General features: G+C 37.4%; 1 protein-coding gene across 1 annotated transcript in view; it reads left to right on the top strand.

Annotated features, from left to right (window-relative positions):
- TMEM135 (transmembrane protein 135) overlaps window positions 1-22733 on the top strand; it is a 156559-nt gene that overhangs the window by 23992 nt on the left and 109834 nt on the right. The window contains exon 4 of the mRNA XM_054269751.1: window positions 11722-11755. Coding sequence (XP_054125726.1) covers window positions 11722-11755 — 34 coding nt within the window. The remainder of the gene's footprint in view (window positions 1-11721; window positions 11756-22733) is intronic.

Below are 22733 nucleotides of genomic sequence, written 5' to 3'. Positions count from 1 at the left end.
CTGGAAGATCCCATGTGAAATATAGACCGGTGATTCTGGAGACACTACAGAATGCATTGCAGTATCTGGATGAGTCTGTAGAGACTGAGTTTATTTTCTCTCTGTGTTGTTAGAGTCAGGGCTGAGGTGGATCACGCAGGACTCTTTGGTTGCAATTGCTCAGTGGCCTCCACATCTCTTGAGTTTCAGAAGGATTTACCAGCAAAGGTTCAGCACCAGCCATGTGGCTGCTTCATGAATGTAAAGACATCTTGGGCAGCACCCATTAAGCTCTGACTTACTCTATCAGTGCACATGGGGGCAGCCTGGGTGAACAAAGGGCGGTGCGAAGGTCAAGCAGCAAGCTCTGATAGATCCCAGGTGGCTGTGCAGATGCCTTCCTGTGTTTCTGCATGGCTCCATGAGTAACTGAGACTTCATTATAGTTAAAGTTTGATTTTTAAAAATGATTTCAAGAACCACTTTTGGCAAATCTGTTTCTGAAATGTTCACTTTGTAGGCTGAAAACTTAAGTAAAAATTTAGTCATCTGCATAGCAGTATAATTTTGTATTCTTTGTTTTTCATCACTAGCCATAAAAAACCACACCAAAATTTGTAAAACTTACAGTCCTGTTGAAATGCTGACAGATAAAATGTTAATATTCAGACTGCTGCTGAACGTTGGACTATTCTGTGAGTCTGACTTAAATTCAAATGGCACAAACAGTGGATTAATTACTCTGTCCTGTCGGCTCAGCACTAGCATCCAGGACACACTCATTTGGACTTCCTTGGCTTAAGCAAACACTTAATACATCTTCTGTGTCTGAATGCTTGTGTGTAACATGGAGCTCCCAGAGGGGGAATAATAAATACTCTGCTAGTATAGAATAAACTTCAGATGCTGCTTAGGTGAGCTGGCTTGAGTGCTGACATTTACCTGGCAAGATAATATCCATGCCTAGCATGCCTCTAGTGCAATGGCTGGAGAGAAATTTTCGGTGCTGTGTTCCTCAGGTCTGCTTGTAGGATATTGTTTTTAGGTACTATAGATGAGAGCAGCTGAAGTGTTTGTTTCCATGCAAACCACTCCTAAAAACCCTCCGTAAAAGAACTGACTTTTCTGGACCCTCATTGTTCCCAAGGAACTAAGGTTGTTGTCAGCTCCTGTAGCAGGAAAAGTGTGAAGGTAAAGACTTAGAATGATAATGATTTGCTAATAGTAATCACACAAAGCTTTTCTGTGGCAAAGATTACAGCACTATTCTTAGGTCAAACATCTTACTTCCCCTTCCTGGCCTCTCCCCTCCACATCCCGGGACAGAAAATGGCATGTTTTTATTTCCTTTGGTAAGGAAATAAAATGCCATGTGTTGTAGTGTTTCTTGTAATCTAATGACCTCTATTCCAGATTGAGTCTTTTTTGATAAAGTGAGTGTATGCCAGTAAAACCTTCTCCTATAGACAGTCTGTCTAAGAAGCAGGACCAAACAGTGTCCATGGTATTAAAGGCAAGCCTGGTATTAAGCAGGTTTCATGAATTTGGGCCAGTGTCTGTTATTGCAATCCAGACTTCTCCAGCTTTGGTGAAAGACTGAAACAATATGGACTGTCAGGTAGTACAGCATAATTTGGTCTGCGTGAAGGAATTTATATGGGCTCCATCTTGCTGCTTCAGTGATATGTTTTTCCTTTTAAGCTCTTCAGTGTCTGTTAGTCATTCCTTCTGAGCAACGGACTGAGGAACTAGCAAAAATGTTCCAATATCAACTTTTGGCAGTTTGAATGCTTGAGCTTAATGCCAGAAAATAGTAGGTTCAAACTGGACTTGGCAATGGTTTATTTCTCTCTTTGGTAGGTGAAATGTCTCATTAACGTCTGTCTGTAGTATCTGGCACAGTTCATCATCCAGTATTGATGTCCTGCCAGACACTGGCTTCTCAGTCAATAGGGATGTGTTGAAATGACACTCAGTCACACTTTGTGTGGTTTGCTTGCCTTTCTAGAGAAGGTTCACATTGATTTCTGATGTTGCTGTTCCTTGGGACCCCTTGTGGGACCCCCATTATGGACGTAGGCACATTCTTAATAGGCACATTCTTCATCTGTCTTCTGAGTGATTAAATTAATAGTTCCTAACTGGATTTAAAGCCTGTTTTTAAAATTACTTAATAGGCTGCCATTAGAGGGTCTAAAGGGAGGGAAGAAAGCAAATGTCTCTGTATGTTGACAAGTCTAACTCTACACTACTTCTCTTGGAAGTGCTAGTCTGCTGTTGCTGAATACAAGGGCATTTACAAGTTAGTCACACCATGTGAAAAGCTTCAATAGTTACTTGTTGGAGTTAGATTGATTTGTCAAATCAAATAGCTTTTTTTTTTTTTTTTTACAAATTGTTTCAGGTGCTTTGTAAATAGCATAATCCTATCAGAAATGTAACATTAAAACATTATGACCCTAAAGAGAAAATTAGTTCTAAACATGCAAACACTACAATAACTATTAGTGTAACAGACTTGAAAAACAGTATCAGGCTGCTGAAGTCTTTTGAAATAGATGAAATAACTGATGATTTGAGTAGCTTATCAAAAAACTTGTGTTGTGGACTGGACTGTCTCAAACTGGGCACAGAATATAGATTGGAAAGGGAATTCCAAGGGGCTTCTTTGGAAGCCTCTGGAGCTGCTTCTTGCTGAGCTGTTCTGAGCTCGTTTTGGGATATGCAGGTAGGGTGTGGTTGAAGGGCTCTTAACTTGAGAAGGGCTAGAGGGTAGAGGTTGAGAAGAATAGGTCAAATACTGGATAAATTTCAGCTGGTATTGGGACAGCCCCAAGTTGTCAACTGAAGGAGTGACCTTATATGACAAATTTTTCCTCCTTCCTGCCTTCTCACTCTCAAAATACACTGAGTATATGTCTAAGGCCAATGAATACTGGACATATTTTCAACTCTGAATTTTTTCCATGCCCTGTGCTGCTCTTCCTAATTTTTATTAACCGTTCTGTCCATAGTGTCCTGTTTTACTTTGGAGTGGTAGTGACTGCCAACAGAATACATTAAACGATGACCTGCTGCTGCTGAGAGTCTCCAAAGCAGTTTTGTTCAAAAGTGTTTGCTTTTGTGCCCTATGCTCATACCTTCCAGACAGAGTGGCCAAACAGCCCATGCCCAGAGAGAACTGAGTGTTTTCTTTGTGATTGACTGAGCTGATTAAAAACAGTTCAGTGTTACTATCAACAGTCCAAAGAAATTGTTATTTGGGGCCTCAACACTAGATAGACCTTCTGTACCAAGAATGTGAATAATTTAAAAAATCCCCAAATCCTTCATTTCTTTTCTTAAGATTTGATTAATTTGTTTTCCTTCTGTTATCTCCCAGTCAGTCATTCTATAATACTAATAAGCTTTTTGGAATCTTTTTATCTCTTCATGGAATCTTGTGAGGTTAAATCACACTTTAATTAAGAGGTTTTTTCCCCTCTGTAGGTCAGCATTTGTTTTTGCTCTGTAGATACCATAGAGAAACTCAGAGAGAAGGAAGAGGGAGGGAATAGTGAAAGAAAATCTGTATAAAATAGAGCATAAAGGAGTTTAAAAATATTGAACTATAGATGTTATCTTGTGTTGCACTTTCTGGAAACTCTGTAAGAATTATTGGTACTAATTTAACTGGAATGTATTACTGTAGATATATTTTATTTTTGGCTTCTCTCCCGTTCCAGTTTTCTCATACCCTTTCTTTGGCATGTGTTCAAATCATAGAACATGTTGAGTTTATTTTATTTCCTTTTAAGAACAACAAATTCTGAGTATTTGCATAAAATCATTTTGCTTAACATGTAATGTGCTCCAAGCAAGAATTACTGATTTACAGTTTTGCTCAATTTCAATTTCTCCAGCTTGAAAAGTTCCATTTCCTACTTTAAACAACCCAAAATATTCCTTTTAAAGGAATATTCCTTTTAAAAAAAGTAGGTCATGAGTCCTTAAACTGTATATTTTTGAGATGAAGTTCTGAACATTATTTTTGTGGTAAAGACTTACCTGCTGGTCTTTACTAGGCTAAAAAGTTACCATGTTCTTTTTTGAAAACTCACTGCTTAAGTCTGTTTTCATAATTTTCAGCATTATTTTGAAAGCTTGTCTGTTCCTGCTGATTTGAAGTGAACTTTTGCACCAGGACTTTGCTGCTGACCTCCAGCTGTCAGTAGGAAATTGGTGGGTGTGAGAGATTAACGATACCCTAAACATAATCTGTAGTGCTTGTGTTATTACAGGGATGCAATCACAACTCCACATCTATGCTGAGTTCGCTTGTGGTGTCAAGCTGCTGTAAAGCAGAGAAAACCCTACCCCTTACCTCTTCATTTTAACTTCTTTCATTTCAGGGAAACCTGTGATTTGTGTATTTGACTTAATTCTGCAGGTTATAAAGTGGTGTTTTACAGTGGGGGGGAAGGGATTGAAGCTGATGGGAGGAATTCTTCCTGTTTTTGCAGACCTTGAGTCCTGTCTGGGGAGCCATTACAAACTATTATGTTAGCTTCTTAGTTTATGTTCAGAAATTAAAGCCAAAGTTAACTCTTTTTGAATCTTTTTCATTCTTTTTTCTTTTAAATTGAAAGAGGACAAATGTTCTCAAGTTTTGCCATTTATTTATATATGTATATGTAATTATAATATATATATATATATTTATATGATATATGCATATATATGAAAATATTTATCACTAAAAATTACTGCTTTGCTCTAACAAGTGAGTACAGCAAAGGTTTTATGCTCTTTGCCTTTTTTTAACATTCCACTCCATATTTGCTTTTGAATCCAGAGATTCTTATAAAAGTAGTTTTATTTGTGATTTTTTAGACTTGTAAAAAATAATAATAAAAAAATAGTTAAAATACAGTGGTAAGTGTCAGAATATTCAGCAGCAGATTCAGTGAACAGTGACATACATGTAAATTTCAGACTTGATTTTCTAGGAAACTAATATAATGAATTTATGGAAAAAATGGTGAAAAAAGTAGAGTTAAGATTTTGTTGTATAGGCGTCAAGAAGAGGTGAGTTTGACTCTAGTACCTGCTTCTTCTTGTGCCAAGTCTTCTTGGTTTGTCAACATGAAGAGTTTTTGGAAAAGCAGATGTCAGGAGTTTAAAGTTTTGGTCTGGGGATGAGGTTAGAAATCTTTATAGCAAAGCTAAAACTGCTCTTCTCTTAGCAGTGAGTTGGATATTTTTATTTTCTGGGTGTTTGTCCTACCAGCTGTTTAAATTTATTGCATATGTGGAGAAACATAATCCATCAATTAGATGTTTAATCATAGAACCTGTTCTCTTAATTGCATGCGTGAAGATTTTTAAGATATTGCTATATCCATCTTCAGGCTGCTTCTATCCCCCTGTGCTGCTGCTGCTGTGTGTTGGGCTGTGGGAGCTGTCACAGGGATGGGCCTGGGTGTACCCGCCCTGGTGTGCCCCTTGCCCTGAGGGAGAATTTGGGGGCTCCCTCTTATAGCTCTCACTGGAGGAGGTGCCTGTTCAGTCAATTTGTGTTCATTCTGTACACAGCGGTATTCATCTTGCTGTAGTTATTTCCTGTTATTTCTGACTTGCTAACTTATTTCCCCTTTAGTTTTGAGCAAGACAAAAAAAAGCAATCATAAGAACCACAATACTGGTAAAAAAGAGCAGTTATAGTAGTTCAAATAAATTTCATTAATTGCAGTGAATGTTAGATTTCAGGATGTCCGCTCAGAAAGGTTTGTGGTTAAACTGAAACAAGGCAATAGAGAAAACAATTCTTTAAACTTCCTATCACCAAAACCAGTTTTTCATGAGGAAATTCTAGGAACTGGAGTGCTGCTATTAGGCACCAAAGATGGGCTGGGCAAGGCAAAATGCATGAAAGAAAGAAATATTCAGGAGGAAGAATAAATGAATAAATATTGAGAAAGATTTAGCTTAAAGATGACTGGTCCTTCCTCTCTTCTGTGGCTTTTTAGAGAAAGAGAAGGTGTTTGCTTTCTGTTGGAAATTTTTTTGGGGGGCTTCTGTGGTTGCAATAATTAATTTATGGTAAAATTTCCATGAGTGGAAGTACTTTCTAAGGATTCATCCCACCTTCAGGCAAGGTTGGTTGGTTGGTTGGGTTTTTTTGTGTGTGTGGATGGTGCTGTTGTGTTTTGTTTGGTTTTTATTTTTTTTAACTTAGCAACAACTCTGTATTTAAGGGAAACCATAAATACATTGAAGGAAAACCATAAATGAGAGAGAACTGTCAATGAGTTTTGTAGGAAAAAACAATCTTGGTTGTATTTAAAGATTGGTATTTTGTATGATTTACTATTATATGAAGCAAAAGCTTATGCTGCTTGGAAAAATAGAGTTATTTTTTGAGTTTAATAGCCCATCAAGCCGAGCAAGAAAACATTCTTCAGCAAAGTGTTCCACAAACAATATGTTGGCATGCAGATTTGGACAGTTGCTGCTTCTGTTGGCACAAATAGAATTTTTTACTCACGTGTAAGGGAAATTGGACTTTGGCCTCAATCAAATAAGTTTTCCAGAGTTTACAGGACTTACAAGACGATTTAAATACCTTGCTCACCAGCAAATGCAAAGCCTGAGAGCAGCACCCAATGATTTCTTTGACTCTAAAAGACTTTTTGTTAAACAAAAGATAGGAGAACTTTAATCTGGTTTATATTTCCTATATTTTTATTTGAAGTCCTGAAGGTAAATTTTGAGAAATTTGGGACAGTTTTAGCAAAGAGCTCTAAGTATGATTAAAAACTTAATGAACAGCATGGAAAAACTGAAGGAGTTCAGTTCTTGTTTAAGAGATGGTATTGAAGGGGACTTGGTTGGAGGGGGTAGTGTTAGAGGGGAGGTCAAGGTGTAACTTTTCAGAGGCCAGACTAATTCTTGTCTTAGGGTGCAAATTGTAAAGATAAGTACCCATAAAATAATGTATCAGTGATTGTGGTGATTGGAAATACTTAAAAGACAAATTTGATCTTTTTAAGTAAATGGCTAATTCATCAAATAAGAGTTTGTGTTTTGTATTCATTAGGAAAACAGATTGTTTATCACTGTAATCTCTTCTGATTTTATAATCTGTGAAAACAATTATTGGTGATATTTTGAAGTTGCTTTCCACCTTTTTCTGTAGAATAATAGAGTTGTTCAGGTAAGTCTTGGGAATTCAGCTAGTGCAGCTTCCTGCTTGGAGCAGGGCTGGCACTGAATTCAATCCAGCTTGCCTGGGGATTTGTCTGGTCAGCCTTGCAAACCTCGAAGTGCCTGTTCCAGTGCTCTCCTGTCTTCCTTGGGTCAGGTGGGAGTGTGCCCAGCCCTACTGCTGGTCCCCCATGCCAGCTGATCAGTGCCTGCTTGTGTTGGGGGCCACAGCCAGGCATGGGGTCTGGTGCAGCGAGTGCCAAGTAAATGGGATTAATCATTTCCCTTGACCTCCTACCTAAACTTCTGGTAATACAGCCCAGTACACTGCTAGGTTTCCTTGCTATTTTTATCCTGTAGCTTTTTGGGGTTTTTAGCAGTTATTTTAGACTCTTTCCTCTGGGCAGTGCAATAACAAAAATATGTGGTTCTCTGTTGAGGTTTATAGGCCATAGTTTAAGAGCTATTGCTGTTATAATTTGGTCTGAATGTTCCCAAGTTGTCCAAAAAGCAAATTTTATCGAGTTAAACTTTTCTTTGGGGAAAGTGTAAATGAACAAGAGAATTATCTTCTAGAAGCCTGTGGTCTTTTGTAATTTAACCATTAAATGTGGAATCTGCAAGATTGGAATTATTCAACTGTAGATAATGTGACCTGTATTGGATAACTAAACTCTGAAAATTTGCCTACTCAGTTCTCTATCAAACATGTTAGAAAATTCATTTAAAAGTGTGAATTGAGAAGAAAAAGGAGAAAAAACAAAGTACTTTTCACCAAAGTGAAAAGTATACTAAACACTACTTCTCTGAGACTTGAATTTAAGAGCAAATAAAACATTACTTTCATGCAAGCCTCCATTTTCAGGTGAAAGAGACTGGTATTGTTAACACTTTTTCAGCAAAGTATTTTTTTGGTTCTTTAATTTAGTACAAGAAACTGGTAGGGTGGACCTTGGTCTACTGCTCATGAATTTAAGGTTACCCCTAGCTCATGTTTTTCCTTCCTGAGTTAAAGATCACAGGTGTCATTAGAAACAGAGCTGGGTATGGGAGAGACTGTCAACTGGAGAGATGACTGGGAGTCAGTGGGAAGCCACAATGAAGATATTTATGGAGCAGGCTTTGGAGAAAATGGCGTAAGACAGAACCCAAGGAGGAAGAGCAGGCAGTAGGGATTTATGTGTCTGGTCGGGCTTTCCCATAGTGACCTTGCCAGACTGACACTGCTGTAGCCACCTGCTGGAGTTGGTGTTGCCAAGATTAGCATTCAGCACTGGTTCATGGACTTTAGCAGTGACATGTAAGCTGTTTATTTGTATCTTTAAACCCCCCCAAAGCATGTGGTTAGACATGGCTGACTAATTATTTTTATTGTTTAATAATTTCCTGCTCTCCTAATACCATTTCCCAATTATATTCTCCCCCTGTTTACCAGCTGCAGTTTTAGTACAGTCCTTGGGTTGTACCAGTGACCCTTTTACTTGGCCTACCTCCATCTTTCTGTCCTGTTTTCTGTCAGCTGTCATTGCTACAAAATAGTGCAGCATTTTCTGAGCTTCCAACTGCTTTTTAATAGCAGAGTTCAGGTTTGGGTTAGGCTTGTTGGATCACATTTGCACAGGGCCAGGAAGAATGCCCTTTCCCCCTCCCCTTTTTTTCCCTTTTCCATGGAAACATGGGGCTATTTATTTTTAAAACAGTCACAGAATTAATTTGGAGAAAGAAAACTCTTTCTGCTTGGAGTTGCCTGGGCCTCACAGCCGGGCTTGTTGCAGGCAATTGGAGATGACGTCATGTAACAACTTGCTGTGTTTTCAGTTCCGGAAGTGACTTCCTTGCACAAATTTATTGTCTGCGCATTTCGTCTCCTCCCAGCCACCTACTTCTCACATTGACCTTGCTGCAGCTGCGCTGCAGCTTCTGAGTTCTTTCCTTCCTCTTCTCTAGCCCCTTTTCCTTTCTTTGTCTTTGTGGTTGGTGCGTTGCATTTTACCCCCAAAGGGACTACAATAGAAACTAAAACTCATTTAGTTCTTAGTTTGTTAGTGTTTTAAAAAAGACTAAATAAATTTCAGTGGGAGGCTAAAAAGCCCTGCCTGCATGACAGAGAGATTGCAGGGGAGAATTCACTCATAGTTATGTGCACATAACAATGATCATCCTGCTTCGTGCCCACTGTAGAATCTACAACTGTGAATACAGAGTGTACTCTGAAAGCTGCGTCTGTCGCTCAGTTGCTGGTTGAGTCTTCTCACAGGCGTGTTACTGCAGGATGTTTTTGATGTTCTGACATTTTCCAGAATACTCAAAGTGGATTGAGTTACCAGGTTAGCTCTTATGGATAGGTTTATCTCTGTGTTTCCAAACGGCTGAGTGTTTGGATGTTTATCATAAATTTTTAATGCTATTTCAGGGGTAAAAAGAAAATCTAGGAACCATGAAATATCCAGTATTTTTTCTTGAGAGCAAATTAAAATAAATTTTACAGTACACAGAACTGTGTATTATCTGGTAGTTCACTACTCAGGAGGATTGGGGCACCAATATTGTTTTATCACTTGAGCTAGTGAACTGAAAGACTAGGTGAATGTTTGCAGATCAGCCTGAGAGTTGAATTTATCTATTGCATCAGGTGAATTTTTACCCCTTCCTGTTCAGAAATGTCATACAGTTTTTTGATGCTTTATTGCAAGTTATGGCGGCTATTTTCCTTAAATACTCATTGACCATATTCCCTACCTTTTGTCTTCTTTTTTTCTTGTATGCCTCATTCCCATCAACTCTTCATATTCAGGCTTTTTTTCCTTAGGCTTTCATGCTAGAATCTTGTTTCTAGTATCTGGTACAGGGAGGTACTGGGTAGAGAAGGTATACAGAGAGCAGATTTGTAATTCTGCTTTAAAAAAAAAAAAAAAAAAACTACCATGAAACCAACTGATTTTGCTAGTTAAAGTTTTGTACTTACTCCAAATTTGAATCTTCTCTGTGAGTAGAGAGCAATTTGTGGAAGTCGGTATGCTGTGTTATTGCTTTCCACAACTTCATTGTGATGTGGAAGCAGTAAAACTTTTAAGTGGAATGTAGCTTCCTTGTAGCTTAGATGGCTGCTGTGAAAAATCTTGATCTGGATGTGGAGTTTGACAAGGTTACAGAGATGTAAACATGGGGGTTAGTAAATACTGAGTAAACCTTTTGGATGAATCAAGCTTGGGAAGTGTGCAACACAGATTTATTTCCTGCTCTCTGTGCTTTGGTTTTGTTCACCTTCAACTGAACTGATAGCAAGATATGTTCTGTTAACACATGTCTCTCTTAATCACTCTATGAATGCTTAGAAATTTAAAATGTCATGACAATGGAACATACAAGTCTGGGTTAAACCTTCAGTTCTATATTACCTTCTGTAGTAGCAATATTATAAAAAAAATCCTAAATGACATGAAGACAAATATGGACTCAGGTTATAAACTAAATTCCATATTGAGAAACTTTAATAGTTGAACGTGTGGTGCCTTCACAAAAATTTTCAGGTTTTTTTGTGTAAGACCAGTGGAGTCAGTGAGAAAAATCCCAAATACTACAAGGCTGGTGGTAAATTCAAGAAGATAAGAACACCAGTCCAGTAGGAATACTGAAACTGCGTGTTCCAGACTTTGCCCAGTTTCTAATGAAATCTTTACAGAAGAGGAGGGATAATTCAAGGCAAAGGATATCTCCAATGGTAATGTCTTCCACTTTCTCAAGTGTGATGGTGGCTTGTGACTGATGTATAGGAAATAATTTTAATTTCATCTGGACCCTACAGTGTAGTCGGTTGCTGGAGTAGCTCACATCTATGTAGTCAAGTTCAGTTTTCATCTTGTGCTGCAATAGAATCAACAAAAATGTGAGCTTGAGCCCAAGTTTATACTTTTCCTAAAGAACAGTGTGAGCTGTAGGCTGACACAGACTAAAAAATAGGAGTGAAAAAAAAGTAGATAAAGATTAGAAGAGAAGATAGTGGTCACTGTTCCAGGGGACTGTTGGCACTGTGACTTTGAAGTGGCTTGAGCCAAGATTTGTGCATCAGTCTCAGTAGAAAACATTTCCTGATATTGTAGGCAGAAGGGCTAAGGTGCCTGGAGTTGCATAGCACCAATTACAAAACAGAAGTTAACACTTAAGCATTTTGCTGCAAATTCACAATTTAACTTAGGCTTAGGTCATTGTTTACATGCTTATGTTACTGGCTCATGTGTAGGCTTAAGCTGTGATAAGTGCTGTGTGTAATTCAAGGTGCCTTGCTCCTTCTGACAGCCTCAGGACTCATGAGCAGTAGCCAGTTGCTATATATAACTTGGTTCCTGTAATTCCTAACTGCTTTGGATACTGTGCTATCAAGATGCTATTTTTATGTTTGCACTTATTTTTCTATAAGGTGGTAATGATTCATCCTCCATCAATAACCTGTTTTTAACATCCTCTTTTTTAATAAAATATTCTTAATGATTAAAGTGTTTTTCTTCAGTCTAAAAAAATATTTGTTTCATCCGCTTATTTTATCTTTTCTGTTTATAGGAGAGGTCTTCTCACAATATACATGGCTAATCAAGTAAGTAGTCCTTTATTTCAATAAAGAATAAAAACATGTAAGATCCACAGGAAATGTCTTGTTTAAAGTTGATAGACGCTGAGATTCATTGCATTTTTTAAATTGTTGCAGGATTTTTCTTTAAGAATTATGCATAATTAGATAAACTCCCTTAAAAGCAAATTGCAATCAGAGGTCTTTCAGAAGTAGCTGTAAAGCAGAGGCTGAAATGTAGTTCATTGTATTATGCTCAAAGTTTTGTGTATTGTAGCCCCAAGAAGATGGTAATTTTGTATTTCTCTTCCATGATAGAATGGCATCTGGTACTTAAATGATCATTATTTTGCAGATGAGAAATCCAATACCATATACTTCAGTTTTGCCATTAATAATTTCGTAACTTGTGTCAGTTGTGCTTGCAAACATTTTTAACACATGATTGTATCAATTTAAATCTTGAGTAATATTTGTTTTACTCTCCAAATAAATAGCATTTATCTAAATGATGCTTTGTGCATTAACTTTTTCCAAATATAAAATGCTTCTGTTACTTGATCGTACTCCTTTAGGAAAGATCTTACTTTGCCAAAGGAATTACATCAGGTTTTTGTACAGTTTGAGTTGCATAAATAGTCACAGAAACACAAAAAAAGAAAATGAGAATTGTGTTCAGACTACTGAGAGAGTTTGCTGGGGCCTCAGTAGAGCTGTGTCTGAGTTGAACTCTGATGGTGATGGTAAGATTAATGACTAAAAGGGGTGAGACAAAGGCAATGTATCATAGTACAGATTAGGGTGATAAAATTAATAGGTTCTCTTCTGGCCTTGTACAATCATTGTTGATGACTTGTAATTCTGAGTATTTTGTGGGGGCAGAGCTTTTGGAAGGAGCTGATATCATGACATGTGTTAGCAGGTAAATATCCTGGAAAGTCCCTTTTTGCATTTACCAAACCCATTATATAGTTCTCTCTCAAACTCTGGTGCTTAACAATTTCTTTCAGGCAGAAATTGTTTCTTGAGTTGTTCTGTATTCATAGACTCTGTCTTTACAGACAGACTCATGAGGGAAACTTACAGAATTAAGAAGAGAAGAAATTAATTTTCGCTTTTCACTTTATTATTGTTGAAGTACCATTGTAAATTTTATAGCTTCCTGATTTGTATGACTCATACTCTGTCCTTTAGGATTCCTTTTCTTTATGAAGTTTTTTAACCGAATTTAAAAAGGTGACAAATTCTCCTTTTGAAGTTCAATTACTTAGCTGTTCAGAGTTCCAGTAGTGCATGGGAACAAGGTTTAACTCCTGCAATGAAATCTTAACCTTGGAAGTTTTCCTTGAATTCAGAAGGGCGCTGTGTAGAAACTCCTCATTCAGGGAACAGAGCTTATAAGGATGGTGGTATTTAGTTGAACATACTATCACTCCTTTGGAATAGACTTTCCAAGAGAAGGGAGTAATAGGTGTGCTTAAATAGCAGCACCTCTGAGTATCAAGATTCTGAGGAAGCTGTCATTGTGTTCATGGCTCTAAGGATGAAGGACCACACAGATCACCTGGTATTGGACAGAGCTGTAAGGGAAAAGTCAAGCTATGGAGTTACATTTTATGGATACCATTTGGCATGGATATTCTCTTCAGCACAAGGGCTTATTTTAGTCACAAATCTTTGGTGAAGCCAGAGCTGCCAGAGTTTGCTCTGTAAACTTGTGATCGTGTGACACCTTGTTAGCAAGCCCTGTAATCACAGTAAATGTTTCCCTGTTTGTGTTGCTTATCTTTGGCCTAGAACTTTATATACTTTTATAGGATTCACTTATAAAGTTACTAAGCCTTTAAAAGATTTATGTCTGTTAGCTTTAGATTGCAGCATGTCCCATTTTGAAAGCTGTCACATTTTAATCATTAGTGATGGCAGATAGATTGTGAAATTAGCCTGCATTTCTTGCATTCTGTAAAACTCGTGTCAGGACCTGTTAAGATGTTAAGGGAACTAAATGTATTCCTTTGTTTTGTTTCATGTTTTGCTATACTGGGTTTTGCAGCCTGAGCAATAATAACTAAAGCTTTTTTTTTGTGATTCTTCATGTGTGCCTTTGCCCAGATAGGCAGGAGGTAACTGTAATTACTGTTGGTTATTATAAGTGATTATCATGACTGTTGCTGCACTGACTTTTTATAGCCAGATTAGGGCTTTTAAATCAGAAAATTTAAGTCCTGTTGTCCAGTTGGCAGTATGTGACAATTTGTCCTTGGAGATGAATTTACATAGTGGAAAGGTGTGTTAAATCTTTGTGCATGGGTTGCTGTTTTTCATTTCAGTGAGTTAAATTCAATAGAACATGAAAGGCAGTGGGGTCTTAGGACTCTTGTTCTAAATGTGACGTTTTTATTGTTTTTTTAATCTGGAGCTACTAGAAACTTGTGAATAGAAACATGAGTGTCCTGGTTCATTTTAAATAAGTTAGTGATTGTAGATTTATGTGAACCTGAACTCCCTAGCTGCATTTCCTCGCTGCTTACATGTTAACATGACAGATTAAAAATAAGATGTTTCAGCTATATATGCTCTATGGAAAAATAGAATAAAAGTGTTTTTTTCAGACTAGCTTGCTGCTAAATTGAAGCTATATAAGAATGTACTGTAGAATTTGGATTTTCTTTTTTGTGTTTTTTTGAGATAGGAATTAGAAATAACCATGGGACTGAAGCATTTGTAGCTTTAATTTTAATGTGCAGAGTCTAAAATCAACTTCTTAACTTCTCACTGGAAGTCATTTGGAGTTTTTAGAACTAAATTAGTACACCTAAGTCCTAACATTGCTTAACATGTGGATTTGAGACCTAACGTTTCTGTAATAGCCCAGAACAGAGTAGTGGTAATCAGTGCTGTGGACACACAGAGCTATGGAGCTTTCAAATTCTATTTTGGATTGCATGTATTAAAGTCACAAAATTTCTAGGATCATAAGAGATGCATTGATAGTGAACATATAAGATGATCCTTCATGGATAATTTGAGATCAAAGGGAACCCCAAGATTCCAGCAAAAGGTGGAAAGTGAAATGTAATCTTTCAGTTATTTTTATCTGGAACAGTAGATGATATTAATGACTGTCCATGAAGACGACCTATAGCTCTTATGTTTCCAGACACTTGGGGCATACTTTGTTGTGAACAGCTCAACAGTTGAATTATTACTTTTACATTGAAGAAACTGTGTCTTTGGGTTAGGGTTTGGCTTTTTTAGTGTTGAAAATAAAACAAACAAAGACTGCCTTCGAAATGCAGGATAGGAAGAGACTAATCTGAACTAGGACTGACTTGATATCAAGCTTCTTTGAGAAACAAAACTTGAGAAAAATTGCTGTTGTCATTGATATGCTACACCAGAGAGGAGGCAGTTATCCTAGCATGTGCTGAACTGCCTGCTATGTTTGAAATTCAAACTGTGCATCACTACATCAAAGTCTTTTTTCATTCTCTATTAGGACTTCTGGTGTATGGTGGGCTGCTTACAGAATTGGAAATGTTAATAAGAGGCTCTTGAGGGTCACAGATTAAATGATATAAAGCTTTAGCACAAGGTGAAGAAGCAGGATGCAAGAGGCAGAGTGGTGCTGTTGAGGGCTGTTTCTTGAGAGTGATGGGAGGAAGAAGTGTAGGGGCATGTCCCAGCCATATAGAAAACATTAAAAACATTACTGAGTGGAAAGCTGTGAAGTGTAAAAGTAAGATAAGAAAGATATGAAGAAAGGAAGTAGAGAAGCACAATCTACAAGTAAAACCCAAAAATGTATTGAGGCAAGAGACATGGAGCTGGACTGATATAACAGGAGTTGGTGTATGGGAGTGTTAGAGGTAAAACAAGTGGAAAAAATGAGAAAATGTAGAATTTATTCTAGTTAAAGTAGAGAGCAGGTGATAAAAAAATGATGAGTTTGCCACAAAAGGATTGGATTAATTAATTAATTAATATTAAGAAAATTTTAAGAAGAGACCAGAAAGAGAGAGACAGAGAGATGATATTGTTGGTGTCCTGGAAATGGAAGGGGGAAATTGTCAGCAATTGCATCTAGACAGAGTTTATAGAGAAATCAGAGGATGCTGAATCTAATTTATTCCTGTGCTGATGTTGGGTCATCGGTGCATCTGCTGTTTATGAAATACTGTGCTCAGATCCTCATACACAGAGGAAGAGATACTATTTAGACAAGTATGGAATGAGTTGATCAGTAGCATTCCAGTGGGTAATGCTCTGCTTCTGTATATGATAAAGTAACACAGCTGAGCAGAGTTTTTTTCTGTTTTAAAGTAGTCCAAGCAGTTTCACAGTTGACTTGTTTTTCAATTGCATAAAATGGCTAAATCTGGGTTCATTTTGGCTGTATCATTGTTTATTCCCACTAGTCAAGTGTGAAGGTTGCATATAAGTTGCACTCTTAAAGCTTGAACTGTTTGGTCTAGGAGCATGCAAAAATGCTGAAACACGGACTCAAAAATAAATCTCTCAGGATGTAATGGAGAAATGAGTATCCATTGCTCTTCAGTCAACTTTAATTCCAGATATTTGTATGGTTTTTTTACAGGGTGAAAGTCATAGTGATTCAAAATATCACAAAATTTTCATACTGTGTAATACTTTAGAAAACCTCAACGCTATTAGGCTAATTTTAGCTATCTGGCACACACAGAGAGCCAAGTAGGTACCAAGCTTGACAGAGATATGGCACAATATAGGACATGGTTCAAATGTTTGAGGCCAAGAGCCCTCCAATGTAACTTTTCATATGCAATAAATTTGTAATTGTTTCATGCCTTTTGAGGGTGATAGGTGGATGGATGAAAGAAAGAGGAATGAGCCTTGCTGTAGCAAGAGAATAAACAACAACCACCACTTTTAATCTGTGATTTTGCTGATCCTGTAGTTTTAACTTTTTGCTAAAGGCAAACTGGTGGTATTGTAAAGGAAGGTACTTGCATGCAAGAAATGCTCTAACACTGAGCATTCCAAAGTGATTTTTCTTACCAGCTTATCAAATGCTTTCTGCATTTGATATGCTTGTACAAAATTGCTGATGTATCTGAGTTGTTACAGATGTCTCAAGAAATACCTTGCGCCAGTTACAATTAAATGAGGTAGGAATAATGTAGGTTGAAGGATGTTTTTGTTTTGTGGAGTTTTTACAGTAATGTGCAATCATTTGTCATTAATATAACTTGCAACTCAGAGAAATTATCACCCAGTGCTGCTACATGCTATAAAACATTGTGTACCAATTCAAAAATAACCTTTAAAATGAAAAAAAGAAAATTGTCACTTCTTTGTTTGTAACTCTGTGAAGTAACAGGTATTCACACATCTTATTTGCTTCAGCAAAGCATTATATTTGGCTACACAGTTTATTCATCATAGCACAGGAAAATGTTTTCTGTTTGAGCTTACTGAACTGACATTTCATAAACAGGACTAGCTACCACCTTTTCTTCTCCATTGGTAAGTTTCATCTTAGTCAAAGCATGGAAGGAATCCAAAATGACAAAGGACAGGTAGATTTAAATTTTTCAATGCAGGTTTTTAAATGTTTTGAACCTCTTAGTTGTAGTAAAATGAATTTGACTAGTCCTGTTTTGTCTTTTTAGATAATTAAAATTTTGTTGTGTGCTTTCATGTAATCCTTAGTACTAACATTGTAAAGGTCTGCCAGGATGCAAGACTTTAGCTATTCTTTTAGCATATTACCCAGATAGAAATTAATGTTTTTTAAAATTTTTTCTAACATTTCAGAAGTAATCTCCATAAGTGAAAGTGCATCAAGTAAATGCTTGAGACACTTGTCTTCCAGGATTGCTTTGTCACTGTTTTCTGTACCCCTCTTCTGGGGTGACAGTGGCTTTGATTACATCAGCAGCTGTCAGGAAACATGTATTTATTGTCTGATGATGTCCAGATTCCCTGTTCATTCCTTGCATTGTCACCTTTTAAGCTGATAGTGTGCTAGTTAAGGTAAAACCATTGCTTCGTTCCTTCTTTCATACAAAAAAGCTTTAAGTACAGAGCTACTTTTGTTTTGTTAGAATAGTAAGTGGTATTATAAGTTACTGTTGGAATAGCAGAAGTACTTTGATATTTGGATTAGACTGGATACTAGGAAAAGTTTCTTCACCAAAAGGGTTGTCAAGCGCTGGAACAGGCTGCCCAGGAACGTGGTGGAGTCACCAAGCCTGGAGGGATCTAAAAGGCATGTACATGGCACTTGGGGACATGCTTTACTGGGGGACTTGGCAATTCTGGGTTAATGGTCAGAGCTGATAATCTTAAGGCTCTTCGCAGCCTAAACAATTCTGTGATTCTGTGAAAATTGGAAAGCTCAGAGGGAAAGGTTTTCCTTCTTGGAAACTGTTAAACCAAAGCTCAGGATTTTAAAGCCTTGTGGAGGGCAAAGCCCCATTTTGGGACAGTGTTCTCAAGCACGTCCTGATTCTCGTAGGGAAGCATCCGCCACTGAGTCATTGCTGCCTGGGTGAGGTAAGAGCAAAAAGGACATAATTTAGTCCTGGCTGGAAAGAAGTGTGAAGTTCTCACTTGTGGCAGAATTTCTGCTTTTGCATGGACAAACTCTCTCAGGTGATGTCTTGCCATTTGCTGTAGTTGGTAATTTTTGTAGTTCTGTCACAAGTTAAGCCTTTAGTTTTAGTGCCAACAAGAAACCAATTCTTGTCAGGTATCAATTTAGACATTGAAATCAACTCGGTAGTGTTTTCCCTGCGGCTATAGTTCTAATATAACACATTTCAAGTTTGAAGCTCAACAGAGAGTCCTGGATCCCTGCTTCTAATAGCAGCATTCTTACAACTGTTTTGGCCCACATTGTAGCATGGGATTTTGTCAAAACTTGGTTGCTTCTTCTGTCAGGTCACATGATGTTCCTTAGGAAATCCTGCCTCCTGTTGTGGTATGGCTTTTTTCTCCTATTTTGTCATCTGCATTTAGGAGGAGAGAATCTTCAGTGGCTTCTGCTTCATTACTGCCTGGATCTTAGTGGAAAAATAAGGTAGAAAACAAAGAGCTCACATCTTTCACATTTCATGGAAGGCACGCTCAGATGGAGCTCATGCAGTGTTTGTTTGTTAAACATGGCCTTCACCTTTGTGCTGCCTCATAGTTTAAAGCCAGGTGGAGTCAGCCCTGTGTTCTTAGAGTGACACTTGGGATATGGCTGGTGTCACAGCATGGACAGTCACGCATCACGGATGCACTTGGTGACAGTGGCAGTAATCTGGCTTATGAAACCCAGGAACAAGAACCAAGATCAATGGATTTTTATCCTTTAAAGGTCAAATCTCATAAAAGAAAGCTAATAATGTTAGTTTACACTTGAAGACAGTGTGCTGGAATGAGAAATAGGATTTGTTTTTTTCATGTCATTTCAGTAGGCAAACCTTAATGCTCTATAAATGGTAACAAAATATAGCCTTCTTGGACACTTGATGGCACTTACATTATGAAGTTCTCTTTCAGAAACATCTCAAAGGAAGAAAAGAAAGCCTAATGAAACAGGATTTACAGAGTCAAAGATCTGCATAACTAGAATATACTGGTCACTCATTCCAGTCTCTTTTTCCTTTGATGGGTTAAATTGAGAGTTGAGAACAAACTTTTATTAATTTTAAGTTCTTACTTATTTGGTAATGGTTCTTATTTGCTGTATATCTAGCTATGTAGAGGCATGTGTCTGCAGGAACAAAAACTATCCAGCCAAGAAATTATTAAAACTATGCCCAGTTTTGGATAAGAATCTAGAAAAGAAAGCTTGATTTTTCTTCCAGAAGACTTGCAATTGTTCTTTAACTTTGAGACAAAAGCAGAGAAGTATAGCATTCTCTCAGTATCCTTGAGGTCCAGAATAGTTCAAGAAGAATTGCCAGTTGTATACTGGGGTGGTAAAGGCAATATAAATGTAGTAGAAGCAAAAAGCCAAACTTTGAATTAAGATGGCAATAAAGTTAATATAGACTACTTGAAGTGTACAGAGTTTTCTGAGAAGTTTGGAGGAATATGGACATTATTCCCAAGAAATGGATGCTTTTTGTTTCTTGACATTAATGTTCAAATTTATTTCATAGGCACTTAAACAGAAGAAAAATTTTACCCTTTCATGGAATGATTGAGTTTATTGTGGTGAATGTGCAGGGAAGTGTATTGTAAGATCAACATTTCCAAACTCCTTGCTTAGAAATTAAATGCAGATGTTTTCAAATAATCAAAGACTTGGACATGCTTTATTCTAGTCGACAAATACTCAAGACACTTTCCAAAAATTTTATTCTGGAATTCAGAATTAGATGCCATAAATGGGTAAGCTATATACTTTACACATATCATGTTCTGTGGGATATGCAGCTTGGCAACTGAAACAGGCACTATTGAAATAAATTGCTACTTTTAAATATAAACATTACATAGAATTCATATGAGAAGGGAAATAAGCTGAAGTCTTGCTTTCCTTTGAATAGTGCATAATGTAGTCTAATTTGATTAACAGAATGCTTTACATAATTAAATTATGGGTAATCATGGCACTCAGTGAGGATTTCAATAGGTTGAAACTTAAGGTCATTGTCACTGCCCCCACCCTAAATCTAAAAAAGGCAGGTTTTAAAATTAGGAGTCATGTGAACTTAAACATTGCTGATGTCTTCACTTTTAAGTAATACTGTAATAAAGTTAGATCCTGGCAGCTGGCATTCTTGTGGATTGACATGGCTAATTGGCTTTGGCATCTTAGCCTCAGGAAACCTCATCCATCAATTCAGAGCAGGACTTTTGGCGAGAGTCAGAGAAAACATTCAATACTTTGTCTCTTGCTTTCTGTGCAAAGCTGCTTTGCATTTTGAGCTTTCCTGTGTGTCTCATTAGAAACTCAATGTAATACTTATCATTATGCTCCTTTAACATGATCTTCTTTAAGGAATAGCTAACCATTTGACTTTCTAGAATTGGCAAAAGTGTCAATATTACAATTCAGTTTTGAGATTTACCTCTCAGCCACAGATGATAGCTTATGCAGAATTTCCTATAAGAAATATACCAGCTAAAGAAAAGTAGTTGACTTTTATGGTTAACTCCTTGCTAGTCAGTAGTGGAGTTGAAAATAATAGGTAGCTTCAGATTCTGAAGAGCTCCAGACACCCATCTGTAGTACATGTAGCATTTCTGATTATAAGAATTGCTGTGGGCAGTGATTTGATAGAGGAGAAAAATGGGCCAAGAGAGAATTTAAGACTTCCCAACAGGGCAAATCCAAGTTTCAAGATGGTTGAGGATTTTCCTAGTGGGAGGAAAGAGTTTTCAGAGGTCTTCTGGTAAAAACTTGCGAAGGCAAGAATCTCCTGTTTTTTCTATTTCACGACAGTATTAGCAGTCTTCCCTTCTCTCAGATCTTCACATTGTCAGGCAGCTCTCTTATCTTCCTCAAGCCTTTGAAAAACGCAGGCATTGTCCTCCTTTTTCCAGCTTCAGTCCCTGTTACCTGGCAATTTCTGCTGCCCTCTCGTGCTTCTAAATTTGTGAGGTTTGGGAAGAAGGACAAACGGCCCTGCTCTGCAGGAAGTGAGGTGAAGATGCAATCTGGGGACTGAAAAAGTTGGGACCTTGAGCAAAAGGAATGTTTTTTTGTTCTGTATGTAGTGAGGTGTAGATAGAGAAACTTCTTAGGAAGGGAGGGATTTTTTCCATTTCCAGCAGTATTTCCCATTTGCATCTCCATCTGCTTCAGAGCAATGCTCAGGGTGCAGCTGCAGGAGGGCATGGCCTGAGTGTTCAGTGAAGCAGGTGAAATGCAGCTGCAGGTTTGTCACTCCTGTGCTACCACAAACCCTGGAGTCCTCTGCTAAAGCTTGAAAATAAAAATAGTCCATTGGAGTGAGGCATGGCAAGAGTGTGCTTGAGGCAGAAGATTATTAATGTCTCTACTTTGTCCAGTGCTGAGCTCAGGCATGAAGAGTAGAGGAAGAGTTCTTGAGCTGGGTTCTCTGCAAGCTGCTGATGGGGAGCAGTTGTAAGGACCTTGTGTCAGATACTAGATTGACCAAGAACACACTAAATTTTGTTTGGCTCCCTCTTGTTGGAGCACAAAGGAAATGGGGTAAAGGTGGTTTTATGTAGTCAAAGATACAGAAGTCAGTGGAGCAGCATAACTGCTAACAGAGTGCATTGGATGACTCTGTAAACATCCACTTAGTCTAATTCTAAAAAAAAATGTAAGATATCGAATTGTGGAATCTTTATTTTTTGGGGTTTTGGCAGTCCGACTTAAAATGGTTGAGTTGTTGTGTTGATGGTAGTTGTTGACAAGCTGCTTCTTTAGGGCTTCTCAGATGGTTCAGGTATTATGAAAACTAGTCATGGAGTACAGATTTCATTTTGTAGAAGAAGAAATCCTCAACTCTGTTTTCAAAATATGTGGAAGGAAGGTGTTTCTAAGAGGACAAAAGTTTGCAAAGTTTAAGTTTATTCTGCTGGTTTTTTATTTGATTTTTTAAACAGTGTTAATCTTACCATAGAGCTGGCCAGTAGAATGAGCAGACATTCTTTCTGATTAACTGCATATTACATTTAATTATTATTTTCTGTGCTCCATATGTTTCAGTTGAAATTAAATCCTTCATGTTTTAATTGCCTATATCCATTTATAGTATATTAGTGCCAGTTCTAGTCTGATACTGTTCCTGACATCATTTATAGGATGATAATTAAACAGAGCAGCAGTTTCAGCCAGAAATCATTCTACTGCTTTTGAAACACTAAGCTGTCAAAATAAAAGTCAATTGTGCATTTGCATTCCTTAAATAGAGTTCCACAGAAAGTTTTGGAGCAAAACCAGTTTGGTCTAAAAGTTATAATCATTATAACCAAAAACTATAACTTTTTTTCCCTTACAAAAATGTGTTGTTTTCAAAAATATTGCAGTTAGTTTCTCAGTTTTAATGGTTTC

This window comes from Melozone crissalis, unplaced genomic scaffold, assembly GCF_028551555.1.
Source record: "Melozone crissalis strain CALT ecotype California unplaced genomic scaffold, PUWL_Pcris_2 ptg000008l_1, whole genome shotgun sequence".
Lineage (NCBI taxonomy): Eukaryota > Metazoa > Chordata > Aves > Passeriformes > Passerellidae > Melozone > Melozone crissalis.
The sequence above is the reverse complement of the archived record's forward strand: the minus strand, read 5'-3'. Positions and strand labels throughout refer to the sequence as shown.